Here is a 15,341-nt window from a genome sequence, read left to right as displayed (position 1 = left end):
ATGATTGTCCTTAATGATTACTACGATATGGAAAGCCTTTTAAGCATGTATTCGATAACCAGTTTAAACGTTCATGTACTCACTAGTAAGACAATTCAGCGCATTAGTAGTAGTAACTGTCTACTAGTATTGTAATGTCTTTTCCACGACTCGTGCCACTTTTGGCCTACTAGTACGCAATTAAACCTTACAAAAACTACTGAGCTGCACTCGTAACACCAATAGGCCCAACTTGTAGGCATGTGTCACACACTGGTTGCCTGCTGGACCCTACCACCAAAATGCCCACGAGTAGTTTTGCTTCCCTAGTAATATAGTAGTCCTAGTAGTGTACAGAAATGAAAACAACAAGTAAAAACGCATTATTCTACTAGTGCGCAGAAACATCTTACACATGAGGACTAGTACGTGGACCTTGAGCTGAACAGCAGGCAACTGAATAAATTCTCAAATGTCTTCCCATACTATTGTAGCAGTGAGTTATGAAGACTTTACATCAGCATTATATTTGATCAATGTATGTGATATTGAAATTATGTTTACAATCAACAATGTTCAGGAAAACAGTTTTCGTTATGACTTCTGGCTTGTCCTGCCGGAGGTCTTGTGTTCTCACCTTTGCTACTTTGACCTGAAGGGAGGAACAAAATGCTAAAATCTTGCCAGATTGTCAGTTTGTACGGTTTGTGTAAGTGAAATGTGCAGAGCAACACATTAACCGTTCAAATGAAGCCACACAGAAGCAATATACTCGATTTAACAATTTATTCAGGATTTTAACATTTCCATGATCATAAAATTTTTCGGACAGAAAACAGCTAAACAATGAAACAAAGTTCAATGTGCAAATATTTTGTCAGTGTACATTCAGGGAACTGTGCTAATGCCAAATGAAAAAAAACGTCATTAATTTATTGTTCACCAGGAAAAAAATAGAGACAACTACTACAAAGTACTCAATAAAAGGTTCCTTGACTTAAATATGGCTGATGATCATGTGATGTGTTTTTCCCCTGAAAAAAAGTGCTTATTTTCTCAACAAAGATATCCAGTGAATGCTGTGCAGTTACAGGGCTTATCTACAGTAGCTTGTTTCTTAATGAGGTCTGAGGAGACACAAACGTGAGTTGTGTTTACGGCAGCCGTATGGTGCCAGAGCCAGTCACGATGTTGGCGGTCAAATGTCACAGATCTCCCTTAGAGTCTGATCCAGCAACTGCTTTACGCTCAGGTCCTCTTCTTTAGCACGATTGAGTTTATCTGTTAATATAGCATGGCAGCGTTAAGACCCGTTCAAAACATCAGTGCAAACACAAACAGGAAGCTCTAGTCAGGATTATACTGCACACTCTCTTAGACAACGTGGTGACAAAGTGTAAACCAAAGGAGTTAGTATTCAATATTAGTGACCATAATATTTTGAATTTCAGTAACAAGCAGGGCTGTGGTCACGACTGCATGAAATAACTAAATATATTTAAAACAGCCGACAGTTAAATTTGCTGATTGCAGTCAATATAAGATTGCATATACTTTTGCAGTTGCTCAACAAAGTAAAAAGCTTGGTTTCAGAAAGATTTCGCTTTAAATAGTCTCAATGTCTGTTAAAGGCTACTTTTGGGGGAGCATTTGCCTTATATGAAGACTCACGCTTGATGATTTATGTAAATAAAAAAAGGAATAAAATAAAAAAACGGTGAAATGCAGAGACAGCCGGCATATCGTTTTGGTCAGACAGTGCCGAGTCATTTGGTATTTGCATGAATTGTAAAACTGGGAGGAACTTATATCACACTCAGGACTATTTAGCATTTCACCATTTATTTTTTAAATTTGTCCATTGACAAACGCGGCCAAAGGTCACAGCAACAAATTCCTCCATACGTTACTGTTTGTGGCCATAATTAATTCCTTATTAGACAGATGACAAATTAAACGAAAAACCTGAATACAGGTCCTCGGTTTAAAACAGATTTCTATTCCAGGGGTTGAATCATAACCCGAATTTGTAGGCAAGCAGGAACGCACTGGTCTGTCACTAACCTACACCAATGCAGTAGTCAGGTCATTCATTTTCCGTATCGTTTATCCTCACTATAGTCACAGTAAATATTTGTATGTAAAAATACTTCTACTCTACCCCTTGAATATAAAACAAACGAAAAACATGACACTAAAACGTGCTCCCACACATTTAAAAAAAACAAAATCGCAATTGGATTTTTTTCCTGAATCAGTCAGCCCTAATGAAAAATAAAAATGGATACTGTATTGTACCTCTCAATGGAAACAAGGCTTAAAGCTACTGAGCAAAAGGGACTAAATTCTGCAGGAAAAGCTTTTCCATCCCAAGTGTATTTAACGGTCTTTGATTTTGCATCGAGGACTTTCCCAATGGAGTCTCTATCTGTGGCGCTTCATCTCATGAAATGGACTCTTATGCTATTTTACCCAACATTGTACAGCACCATCATGTGACAAATATTGCCCACTTGAAATCCGTTTTTCAGCTTGGTTACCCTGAAAGGGGGATCTCTCCATCTGTTGTCTTTTCTGAGTTTCTTATTTCCTCAAGTGGGGGTTTCGGGTTTTTTCATTGCCTGGTTGGGGAGTTTAGATCAGGGGATATCACCCATCTTTGTCAACTATGGGCCTGTGAAGCCCTTTGAGACTCTTGTGATTAAGGGCTATACAAATAAAATGTACTATCTACATGACAAACTAGCTAACAGGTTAAAAATGTTGAAAAAAAAAAAAAAAAGTCAAATAGAATTACTCTCTCATTATAGTCTGTGCAAACGTTTAACGGGCTATCTTTGCGTCCAGAGCTTTGGACCTTTAAGTATCCGCCCCGGCCTTGATCTACAATAAATAGGAAAAAAGTGTTGAAAGTCAACACACTGGATTTATGCGCCATGACTAAAGCACATCATCCATTGTGCGAATCAAACCTACTTGTAGCCCCATTTTGAGCTCGCCGACTTGTTTTGGGGCTATTTAAGTCAGTCTAGATTTACCAAAAGGAGTAGGCTATAGTTGCGCATCTGTATACATCAGTGTCTCTTTCTTTTGTGTTTTCAAAATAGATCAAGGCACAAAGGCGCAGGGAAGTCCATATTGTAATTCCTTGTCTGCAGTCAGCGGAAGCATTGGCTTCTTAATTTGTTGAGGAACTGGAAACCGTTTGAAACACACTTTACTGCCTCCTGCTGGATTAGAGTGGAACAGCAACAACTTGAATGTGCAATGTACAGAGTGGCCAATCAGTTGGCAAATCACGAGCACCTAATTCGTTAGCTTCAACTTGCTGTTCCGGGCAATTTATTCAAATAGACTAGGCGCAACTTACAAGATAACTTGAAGCACTAGTCTTCTTTTGGGGGAATGGGGGGAGGATTGAGTGTGGTTTTACTCGGATTAGCAACCCCAAGATCGTCATTAGCTTCTTTCTGCCAAGTATTAATTTTAGTACAGGTTCTAATGAATGAATGTGCCACAGCCCTGACCGTAACTGAGAAAAACAAATACCAGACACATTGATAACTTTCCAGTGTCTGAGCTTCCACCGAGGAGTCTCATGAAGCATGCATAATGATAATAAAAGTCCCAAAGTATTTTTTTTCCTCCTGCCGACTGAAAGCACCCATTGATTGGCGCTGTGCACCACAGCTGGTTGAATATGCTCTTTGCATCAAAGTATGAGGACATTTGTGAAGAAGGGAAATGCAAAGGGGCTGCCTCAGGCCTCATTTAAGGCTACCCGCAGCTCGTTGGTGAGAAGACGTTTTTTCTCGAGCTGCTTGTGAAGGTGGTCTTGACAGTAGGAAGGCAGGTGAGAGAAAGGGAGAGGAGACAGAAGGTAGGTTAGTAGCAGACAAAATAAAAGCGGAAGTTAGTAGTTTGGACCATCATAGACTTGGGTATTTGTGAGTCAGCCAAGAGAGCTTTTGTTGGCCATGAAAAACATTATTTCATAACATATCAAACCCTTCAATTAAAAATGTTATTGGGTCTACCAAACAGAGCAGAACAGCATTTTAAACAATAATACACTGCAGGGACTTGAAATCACAAAGGTCACCATTAAATGGACATGAAAAACTAACTTAACTGCGTGTATAGCCTACAAATATTTGACTCTTTGGAGTGGCTCCCCACCCATCAAGTGTGAAATGTAACAATTAAGTACCGAAGATCCTTTGTTATCTATTTGTGTAAGTGTGTCTGTGCACCATTCTTTACTTCTGCTGCACGGTTACAAAACAGTGCAGCTACTTCACATACAGTAATTGTTTGAACTGATAAATGTGGCACCTTCAGGCATCTGGAAATTGCACCCAAGGATGAATCAGACTTGTGCAAGTTCACAATTCTCTTTCTGATATCTTGACCGATTTCTTTTGACTTTCTCATGATGTTAAAGTAGCAGTGTGATTCAGGTGTCTCAAGTGTGCCGAGTTCAAATACATCCACAGGTGTGTCTCCAATTGTCAATAAACCTATCAGAAGTTTCCAAAGAAATAGCATCATCTGGGTTTTCCCAAATTGTTTAAGGGCATACTAAGTGTATGTAAACTTCTGAAAGTAATGAAAAATTGCCTTAAAAATTCTTCTCTCATTATTCTGGCATTTAGAAAATATAAATCATTTTGGTAATCCTAATTGACCAAAAACAGGAAAAGTTTAGTCTGATTTCATGTCAGACAGTGAGGGGGGGGAATAGTCTATCTAAACATCCGGTTTCAACGACAAGTGGAACCCCTAAAGTCCAACGCTCACTGAGGTTGTACATTTCGAGTATCTGACAAATTTGGAGGGAAAACCACTCCTGTGTGGTTTCACAAAACTTCAGCGTTTACACGAACATCAAAGAATTCATTTTAGGCCATTAGTTTGCTTTTTTCCCCCCGGCTCTTATTCCAAAAGAAGGTGAAGCCTCAACAAGTGGTGTTTAGAGAAGAATATAAGTAGGAACGTGAGGTTACATAAAGTAAACTGACTTGTATTCACAGTTAAGACTCCAGCGTCACCATACACCTTGGCACCTGTTTTAGCTACACGGGTATATACCGTGGTACCAGTGTAATTCATTCCGTGACTGAGCTTGCAGCTCAATTTACTTAAATTAATTAATTAGTATTTAAATTGTGAGTGAGACGCAAGACGTTGGGCATACGTTGTGGCGTTCGCTGACGCTACCTAGCAGTGTATCTGAAGCTTGCTCATACCTCAAATTTTAGTTCTCAACATAAAGCAAAAAAATAAGAGCAAAGCTCCTAACTCAGAAAACTCAAACGGATGCACTTGTAAGTAAAGTATTTATTCATCCCAGTAAATGAGATAAATTGAGGATTAAAAAAAAGTTTCACTATTAACACTGGCTAACCTTTTACGCGCCCCAAGAATGTTAATAAGCAAGATCTCTCATTATAGTTTTGTCAGTAAACGGTGTATTCTTGTTTTTACATTTTAAAAGTTAACTTTTTAACACTTGTATGGCAGTTTCAAATGTTTGTTATTTAAAACATTGATTGAATAGTTGATACAGGTTTTATGAAGGCGACAGTTTGACCCTGGAACATTTACAGTATTTCCTATGGGAAAAACTGTTCGCATCCTATCTTAAAGGCTCCACTGTTAAGGACGAAACACCCCAACAAGCCTGCTATTCAAAATAGGTTCTCCCACAGAGAAATGGGGAACAGCGAAAGGGAGAAGAGCTTTGGAGTTTATTCAAAAGCTATTCGACAAAATAAATTAAAACACAGAAAAATAAAAGTGAAGTACAAATGGAAGTGAGGAAAAAGGTGGAGGGGCTGACAGATGAAATATTTTTATTTATTTATTTTACAGCCAAGTAAAACTGCTCAAAGGGTGTGCGCATGAGAGATGAACAAATGGGTGGTGGCAGAAAGTGGCAGTAGTGGGCAGTAGAGACAGGATAGAAAACAGTAAATTGGGGCAGCGCTGCACAGGAAAGAGATGATGAGGAACCAGCATGTGCTTCTGAGATGTACACATTTAGCTGTAGGAGGAAAAGAAGAAAAAAAACAAAAGTGAAGAAAAAAGGTAAAGTGAAGCATGCAGATTGGAGAAATTGGATGCAGGAATGAGCAAGGGGAACTTGTACTTTGAGATTCTCAAAAGAAAAGTACATTACACATACTTATTATTATTATTATTAGATATAGTTAGTGGCCATAGGTGCATTGCAATAAATTACAATATCATTGAAAAGTTCATTTAAAAAAAGTTCATTTAAGTTCATTTATTTCAGTGGTTCAATTAAAAAAAAGTTTATTTTCGTAAGATGAGCTATACTCCTCAAAATTAAAAAAAAATAAAATTACATTTTTCACCGTTTGTATTCAATATACATATATAATATAAACGTTTCCCATTTTAAATTGAACTACTGAAATATGCATACTTTCTATATACATCTAGAGAGAATTTGTTATCAAACCCAGACATGCAACAAGGAGGAGCTATGTTATGTTATGTTAAAGTGGTCAACGCTGTGTGGCGAGACTACTAAAAAGGAGGCGCACACACACACGCACACGCACACACACACACACACACACACACACACACACACGAGCATCATGTTGAATTACATGGAAGTCATGTCGTTGAGGGCGTGGTCCAGCTCCTCGCTGATGGCCTTGTACTTCAGTTTCTGGGCATACAGCTCATCTACGGTGGAGGAATTATTACCAAGGTGGCGAAGCGGATTGAGGCCAAAAAAAAAAAATAAATAAATAAAAAGGGGGGGGGGGGGGGAAGGAAAGTGAAATGAAGTCAGTGAACAGAGACCAAAAAAAATTTAAAAAATAAAAAATAAGACAAATGAAGAAACCATGGAAGGGAGCAGGACAGAATTAGGAAGTTAGGAAGGCAACAGCTGCGGAGGTAGTGACAGATTCCGGAGGAGTCACAGCGAAAGCGTCCGACATGTCACCTGCCAGGCTTGAACAGCCAGCGGATCGGAATCTAAAACACAGGCGGCACGCTGAGGCGCACCCCTGCCAATGCGAATTACAGCACGGCCGCATCAACTTCTGACTCGCGATAAACCGTTTAAAAGCGCAATGTCCGCATGACCAATCTGACACTGTATTACGTTTCAAAGAATCACTTCTAGTACTACATCTTCAGATGGCTGATAAGTTTAAAATAAATTGATTCATACCTTCTAGGTCATCAATGGTCTTCTCAAGCTTGGCGACTGATCGCTCGGCAAACTCAGCACGGGTCTCAGCCTGTGAGGAGTTAAGAAAATAGAAGTACAAATGAACAACCTCAGTGTAGAAAATTAGCAACTTCTATCCAAAACAGATTATTTTAGCTCCTTATAGGGCAATGAACCATATTTGGTAACTTAGCCAAAATGAACGTGGACCAAATATGGTTCCTTCACTATACAGCCATTTGATATGACAGTAAAAAGTGAATTGAATATCATGAAAATATATATTCATTACACTGATGTGTTACATTAATATGCATTATTGAAAAAATAAGAAATTACCTCAAATAAAAAAAAAAAAAAAAAAGAATTATGTTAAAATTTTGACAAATCTGCGCCTCCTCCTCACCTCCTTCAGTTTGTCTGTAAGAACCTTGATCTCCTCCTCGTACTTGTCCTCCTTCTGAGAGTACTGTGGTTACACGGGTTTAAAAAAAAAAAAACAACAAAAAAAAAAAAGAGCAAGCGTCACAACACTGCAGACAGCTTCAATTATGTAATTATTTTCTTCTGCTGATTTACCTTCTCTGCCTGAGCCTCCAGAGACTTCAGGTTGTTCTGCACGGTCTTCAGTTCCTCCTCAAGCTCAGAACATTTGCTGTAGTTTTAGTTATGGTTGGGAAAAGAGCCCATAGTCAGAAACAACACTATATCCAAGAGAAACTATTATTTTGAACGGTGAGGTTCTTACCTCTCAGAGAGCTCGGCGCGCTCCTCTGTACGTTCCAAATCGCTCTCAATGATCACAAGCTTACGGGCCACCTGAAGTCAAACATGCAAGACGAGTTAGAACAAAGTTTTTCAGAAGCCCGCTATCTGAGAAACATGCCTCCTCGTATTTGCGGTCAGCCTCCTCAGCGATGTGCTTGGCCTCCTTTAACTGGATCTCTTGCAGCTCCATCTTCTCCTCATCTTTCATCGCCCTGTTCTCAATAACCTTCATGCCTCTGAAGGGGACACAAATAATTTGGTTAATTCAAAGGGAACCACAAGCGACAGCAGCAGGCTAAAGTCGTTTCTAGACACGGACACTTATTTTTTGTGCCGCAAAAAACAACAACAACATGATGCATTTCATGATATGAGAACTCTGGTGTCAGTAACAAATCAACTTAGCAAAATATTGAATGTATTTGCCGGTTTTAAATGTGGAAGAGGTTTAAAAATAAATAAAAATCAAGGGTGAGCATGTGATCTGTCCCATGTAATTCTAAAAGCAAATAAGAGGAACAGTTATAAAATGCCCACAAACAAACCCACAAATGCACATGGTATGTAAAGATAACAACATTTTCAACAGTTGTAAAATATATACCATACATTTAATAGTTCCTTGGAAGGCTTCATTCATCCCTGTTATAAACACGTCTGACATACAGTTTACGACAAATTTCCATTCCTACAGCGCAGTCTAACACTAATCTACGCTACTGCAGTCATAAAGTCAAAATGACAGTAATATATGAAAACAAAATTGTACGTCAAATTAAAATATTTTGTGGAAAAACAATAACTGAGCCTTCTTGTGCCGCGTGATTACATATTCTTACGCCATCCAACATTTAGAGGTTGCCTGTCCATCGGAACCATTTTATACCAAGGACCCCTTTGTATTTTTACCTTTTTAAATGTGGAAGGGCCAATAAATCAGGGTGGGGACCCGACACTGCACAGGAGGATGTTTTTAGAATTGCATAGCAGGCCAGGTCACAAATAAAACCCCAGGATAACTGCTATAAAAAGCCCATAATTATTCTATCCACAGATGCTCAAATTATAGGGGGTGTCAAAACTACAGGTAGTTTTACATTTTATAAATTAACTCGTTTATTTTTGGGGGAAATAATTTGAGTCAAGAACAAAGAAAAGTGAATTGTGAAGCTGTATTGGCCAGCTGCCGAAGGAAGGTAGAATAGTAGTAAGTGAAGATAGGATACAAATTAAAAAGCAGGTACGAGTGAAGGAAGGGGGGGGAAGCAAAAAAAAAGGCAGAAGGAAGGAAGGAGATCAGGAAGGGGAAAAAGCAGGTCTATGGTGGAAAGAAGGTACAAAAGCAGGTTGAAGCAAGGAATGAATAAAAAAATATGACAGAGGAAAGGAAGGAAGAAACGAGAGAAGGCAAAAAAGTTGGTTTAGGTGAAGGAAGTTCAAGTGCATCTCAATAAATTTCAATGCTGTAGGAGAGTTGTGTATTCCACCATTGCAATTCCAATAGTGAAACTCATAAATTATACAGTTTCATCCAACACAAGAATATACTTTTCAGAAGGCCAACCTCACTTCCATGTTCAAATCTGAGTGATTCTTATGTAACATTCTAATTTCTTAGAGCTGGTCAAATGTGGGGTTTTGTTAGTTGTCTAGCAAAAATCATCAAAATAATAACTCAAATTATAAAATAGTTTACTGTGTATTGAATCTATATCAAATATAAGTTATGGAATTGAACCACAGAAATAGTTTTCTAATTCTAGTTGATTGAGATGTACCTGTAAGGATGTATGAATTTATAAAAAGCGGTTTTGAGGAAAGAAGGCAAGAAAATAGAGGCATGACAGAAACAAAGGAATGTAGGCAGAAAATGTTTTAGTGAAGGAAGGATGGATGTAAGGGTGCAAGACTAAACTATTCTGAGGGAAGGAAGCAAAGTCAGGAAGGAAGGAAGGAAGGAGGTTAGGAAGGCAAACATGCCAGGAAAACCTCCATCCATCCATCTTCTGAGCCGCTTCTCCTCACGAGGGTCGCGGGCGTGCTGGCGCCTCTCCCAGCTATCATCGGGCAGGAGGCGGGATACACCCTGAACTGGTTGCCAGCCAATCGCATGGCACATACAAACAAACAACCATTCGCACTCACATTCACACCTACGGGCAATTTAGAGTCTTCAATTAACCTACCATGCATGTTTTTGGGGTGTGGGAGTGTCTGGAGAAAACCCACGCAGGCACGGGGAGAACATGCAAACTCTACACAGGCGGGACCGGGGATTGAACCCTGGTCCTCAGAACTGTGAGGCTGACGCTGTAACCACCGTGCCGCCACCAGGAAAACAAGTTAATAGAATTTTAAAAAAAATGTTTTAACTGGACAGGTCTGAGGGGAAGACAGACAGGAAAGAGGTCAGAAATGAAAAGTAGGTTCCAACAATGCAAGGATGAAAGGAAGGATGTAAGAGTAAAAAGCAACTTAGGGACAGGAAAGAATATGCCAGTTTTAATAAAAAAAACAAAATAAAAAAGTAAATGTCATGAAAATAAATACAAATATTGAAGTGTACAATATACGTACTTTTGGCCCACCCTTTATAATGATCCTTGGAGGACAGACTAAAGGCTCCCCATCCCTGTTCTTGGGTACGCAATGCTGCATTGCAACATGTGGCCAGCAGTGGCATCACTGAGGCATATGCTTGGGAGTGGTCCTCCTACAGCCTTTGTCAAGAACTAACTAAAATCAGGCACTTGAGAACAACATTTGATGCAACGGTTTTAGCTTATTTTGAGGGTATTTGATCATGCAGCATGTCATAAGTGATGCACAAGTGCAGGTATAAGGTAACTCTGATGCAGTTCTCTCAATTTACAAGCCCAAATGAAGTGAGAAACGGGTATCAAATCTGACAGTCTATGGGCTGTTATTCAAACTCTGTACTTCAAGTACTGGAAGTGGTGTTTGCTGGCCTCGCAAGGGGCACCCACCTCTCGCTCTCATCAGCAGCCTTCTCAGCCTCCTCCAGCTTGGTCAGAGCCGTGGCGAGACGCTCCTGGGCACGGTCCAACTCCTCCTCGACCAGCTGGATGCGTCTGTTCAGGGAGGCGACATCGCCCTCAGCCTGGGAAGGGCACAAGACAAGTCAGTCAGGTGTATTTGTATAAGAGCTGCAGCATCCAAACAAATCTTGGGCGTGGTGAGGGATGCAGAAAGGAAGAAGGGGTGGTGGGTAGACAGTGGGTCCTTTCAGCAAAGTTCGGGTTGAATCATTTTGAAGTCTGTGACAGCCTATGGACACATGGTGCTCCATGTTGCTCGTGGGGGGGGGTAGCACAGGGATGAACCTGTCGTCAAGCGAGTTTACACGTTCCAGGGCGTATTTAATTCCAATTGTAAAGGGGGGGGGGCACACTCCTTGCTTGTTACTTGAGTGTGTATACATATGTGATAATAAAGCGCCGCCGTCTGGGCCTAGCCGCCACGCTTTTTGACCAGATTTACGCTTAATGCCGTCGGCAGCCTCAACCCTAATTGCCTTAAATCATTAGCGTTGGCTTACTGCTTCCCTCGCGCTCCGCTCCAGGTTGAGCTCCCGCTGGAGTAAGGCAGCCCGGTCTTCCGCCGCATCCGCCTGCTCTTGCAACGACTTGATTTTCTTCTTCACCGCTTCCAAGGAGCTTCCACCGGCCATGGTCGTGCCCTGACTGGCGTTCGTTTCGTTGCGGCTAAACTAGGCTTGTCCTTGTTGGCCTCCTCCGCTAAAAGGCGCCGCCGTTGGACACAAGAGGCGAGATGCGGCGCGTCAGATCCCTGCCCCCACCGCACTTTAATCAAGTCCTGATGGGGATTGGGACGTGCCACCGAACCCGGAAGTGACTCGCTTCGCACGGAATATATTTCACGTATCAAGCAAAATTAAAATAGAGACACTATTAATTGTATTAATTGTAGTTTTTCTTACGTTTTACAAAAATATTGCTATTTTTTAAAATCGTTGATAAATTAGGGCGACCTAATTAAGGAACGATTAAAGAGGGCACCCCCGACTGGAAAATTGAGCTAACCCAAAAACAGCCCTAATTCAACAACGTAAACAAGGAAGCTACAGTGGCGATATAAATGATTACTATTGTACCTACTTTATTATTATTATTATTATTTATTTTTACTGATTGAGTAAGTAAACCAACTAACTAACAAATAACTAACTCATTGAGAACCTAACTCACTGTTTCCCATTGAACTGATTTACTAACTAAATAGCTGACTCACTAATTGACTGACTGAGGAACTAACTACTTAACTGATTAAACTGAGTAATTTCCTAATTAAACGACTAACTTAATAATTGATTTACAAGCTAACTAACTTACTGTGTAAATTGAGCCTGACACATTTGTTGGGTTTGACAATCAAATCAAATAAACATAGTTTGTTATACTGAGCCTAAAGCTGACCGATAAAATGGAAAATACATATAAAATTCATTTTTTCTATATAATGTACTAAATAAAATTTGTTTTAAATGCTGTGTGTCATAAATGTAAACTTTGTCTGTATTGTGATAAATAATAATGGAATAAATAGTACAGTAATTGGGGCAGCACGGTGTCCTCGTGGTTAGCACATTTGCCTCACAGTTGTAAGATTCTGGTTGATATTCCCCATGTGCTTGGGTGTGTTTTCTCCATCTTGCTTCCACACTAATCCAAAACATTGTTGTGAATGGTTATTTGTCTATGTGCCCTCTGATTGACTAGCGACCAGTCCAGGGTGTACCCAGCCTCTTGCCCAAAGTCAGCTGGGACAGGCTCCAGGACTTTAAAAGGATAAATGTTAAAGGAAATTAATGGGGTGTATGTTTCTATATAGGCGGCACGGTGGCCGACTGGTTAGAGCGTCGGCCTCACAGTTCTGAGGAGCGGGGTTCAATCCCCGACCCCGCCTGTGTGGAGTTTGCATGTTCTCCCCGTGCCTGCGTGGGTTTTCTCTGGGCACTCTGGTTTCCTCCCACACCCCAAAAACATGGGTGGTAGGTTAATTGACGACTCTAAATTGCCCATAGGTGTGAATGTGAGTGCGAATGGTTGTTTGTTTGTATGTGCCCTGCGATTGGCTGGCAACCAGTTCAGGGTGTACCCCGCCTCCTGCCCGATGATAGCTGGGATAGGCTCCAGCACGCCCGCGACCCTTGTGAGGATAAGCGGCTCAGAAAATGGATGGATGGATGTTTCTATATACTAAATAAAACATTGGATGATTGTGTTTATATTATTATTTTGGCCTCAGTGTCAATAATGAGGGAATAAATAGGATAGTAAACTGTGAAGCATGGTGGCCTCAGGGTTAGCACAAGTCTGAGAGTCACGGTTTGAGTTTGCATGTTCTCCCAGTGCTTGTCTGTTTTGTTTTGTTTTTCTCTTCAAGGTAGCCCAATAATATGCATGTTAGGTTCATTGAAGACTCTAAATTGTCCATATATGTGAACAGTAATGTATTTGGTCACCAGAGATTGTGGCTACTTGAACCAGCCACAATCTAACATTGTATAGTTTTTTTCCCCTTCCAAACTACATTTGTGAACGTACCCAAGGGGTGAAGATCAACCAAAATAAATTTGTGACGGGGTTGGGGGGGGGGTGCTGATCGAACTGTTTTCCCGATCGTAATACATTCCTCAACGGGTGGGAGAAGAGTAGGGGTGCTATACACCACTGTGGAAATTCACCCACATTTGGCGGGTTGGCGGGTGTTAATGTCAAACCTCGTGAGAGAATGTGAGTTTGAATAGTTGTTTGGCTATATGAGCCCTGTGATTGGCTGGCGACCAGTCCTGGGTGTACCCCGCCTCTTGCCCAAAGTCAGCTGGGATAGGCTCCAGCTCACACATGACTTCAATGTTATTGTTTTTTTATTTTAAATTGTTATTCGCAACATAATGTCTGTATTACAAATTGCTTTGAGACACTTTTACTGGTTGGCCCTTGAGATAAACAAACCATGTTGTCAAAAACGTGATAGTTTTTCATTTAGAACGGTTATCATTTTGTGTATACACAGCCAGTAAGATGGTCATTTAATCTGAAAAAAAAAATTATAATAAAATGAAGCGAACCCCTGCCAGCTGTGACACAGTCAAGGTAAAAACACTCCAGTGTAACATTACACCGGTCCTCGGTTTGGTGCCACCGCCTGTGGAATGCAGTCAGGAATGCAATGAGGAAGGCTGTGACCTTACCATAAAGAGGACGTGCGCTAAATATAATATTCAACCCACAGGTGTCTCCACTTGATTATTGCAACGTATAGCCATTCATGTAGGAGAGTTGGGCAGTGCAGGTGGGGAGGTCATTTCAAGGTCACACAACTGTGGCCTGGACTCACGTCTGTGGCTTTCTTCTCAGCCAGCTCCAGTTTTTCCTGGGCATCCTTCAGGGCTTCGGAGTATTTGTCCAACTCATCCTCTGTTGACTTCAGCTTCTTCTGCAGTGCCAGCAGGTCATCCTCAAGCTGGGAAACACAGGAGCAAGAGCTTTATCTTTCACACTCATTTTCATGTACACATATTTGAAAATATATATTTAGGACATTTGTGGAAATATATATTTTTTTGTTAGAGTGTCTTTTTGAGAGTAACTCCAATGACTACGGACACAGTCCTTGTGTGTTGTAACATACTTAACCAACGAAGAGGATTCTGATATTTTTAAAAAACACACACACATCTTGTGTTTAGCAGGTAAACACATCATTAAGAGCGTTATAATTGGCTCCCAGTGCTAATTATTCACTGTCTAACAATATAAGATGAAGAATATTACGAAATAATCATCATATTAATCGGTTTGCTATTTTAAATGGTCGTGGAGAGGCAGCAGGGTGCGCGCAAAGCCGTTGGCACCGTGCGTAAAGGCGCCCCATTTATTGGATGCCAACCTGTTTGCTCCTGTCCTCAGCCGCCTTCTTGTCCGACTCGGCCTGCTCAGCTCTGTCCAAGCCATTCTCCTTGTCGAGCTTGAGCATCTGCATCTTCTTCTTGATGGCATCCATTGTTGCTTAAGTGTCGGTGCTTTGCGCGGAAAAGTAGACACGAGAGGACTGGCGAGAGGCGTCTGAACCACACGGAACGCCGAGCTGGAGTACGGGCTGGCTCAGGCCCTGGTGAGTCAAATATGTCTTATTGGAAACGACTGCAGCTGCTTGCCAAGCCACAAGCCCCCTTTCTTTTCTTTTTTTTTGGGGGGGGGGCGCGAAAGTCTTCCCGATTCGCTCCTGCGAGGCATTTGACCACTTGTGTGCCCATAAAAGGGGGGATGGATGTCAGTCAAGCAACCGGCCACCTCCTCCCACTCTTCTCGCGCCATCAACACGTACAGCC

The 15,341-nt window shown here is 41.0% G+C and overlaps 1 protein-coding gene across 10 annotated transcripts; it reads right to left on the bottom strand.

Annotated features, from left to right (window-relative positions):
- Positions 1 to 751: 751 nt before the first annotated feature.
- On the bottom strand, positions 752 to 15,341 carry LOC133397239 (tropomyosin alpha-1 chain). Of its 10 annotated transcripts, none has more exons than XM_061667893.1 (10): positions 14,900 to 15,341; positions 14,348 to 14,473; positions 10,951 to 11,084; positions 8,082 to 8,199; positions 7,944 to 8,014; positions 7,775 to 7,850; positions 7,602 to 7,664; positions 7,196 to 7,265; positions 6,621 to 6,699; positions 1,167 to 3,813 (listed from the first exon to the last, which is right to left on the bottom strand). In XM_061667893.1, exons 1-10 carry the CDS (start codon positions 15,011 to 15,013, stop codon positions 3,747 to 3,749), a joined length of 918 nt encoding a protein of 305 aa, XP_061523877.1. In that variant the 5' UTR covers positions 15,014 to 15,341; the 3' UTR covers positions 1,167 to 3,746. The 10 variants fall into 10 exon arrangements, with proteins under 10 accessions (XP_061523885.1, XP_061523931.1, XP_061523877.1 ...); XM_061667920.1 differs by having other exon boundaries at positions 1,184 to 1,260; XM_061667910.1 differs by lacking the exon at positions 1,167 to 3,813 and adding an exon at positions 5,935 to 6,025.

The sequence above is a fragment of the Phycodurus eques genome, chromosome 2 (genome assembly GCF_024500275.1).
Source record: "Phycodurus eques isolate BA_2022a chromosome 2, UOR_Pequ_1.1, whole genome shotgun sequence".
NCBI classification, from domain to species: domain Eukaryota; kingdom Metazoa; phylum Chordata; class Actinopteri; order Syngnathiformes; family Syngnathidae; genus Phycodurus; species Phycodurus eques.
This window is presented reverse-complemented; position numbering and strand designations above follow the sequence as displayed.

What these genes read in the sequence shown, in the direction of transcription:
- LOC133397239 (XM_061667887.1), bottom strand. Translation starts at nt 15,013, where the DNA reads ATGGATGCCATCAAGAAGAAGATGCAGATGCTCAAGCTCGACAAGGAG. An exon ending in CTGACCGCAAATACGAGGAG is followed by an intron (nt 8,015 to 8,081) that starts GCATGTTTCTCA and finishes GTTTGACTTCAG; the next exon opens with GTGGCCCGTAAGCTTGTGAT. An exon ending in CGCGCCGAGCTCTCTGAGAG is followed by an intron (nt 7,851 to 7,943) that starts GTAAGAACCTCA and finishes CTAAAACTACAG; the next exon opens with CAAATGTTCTGAGCTTGAGG.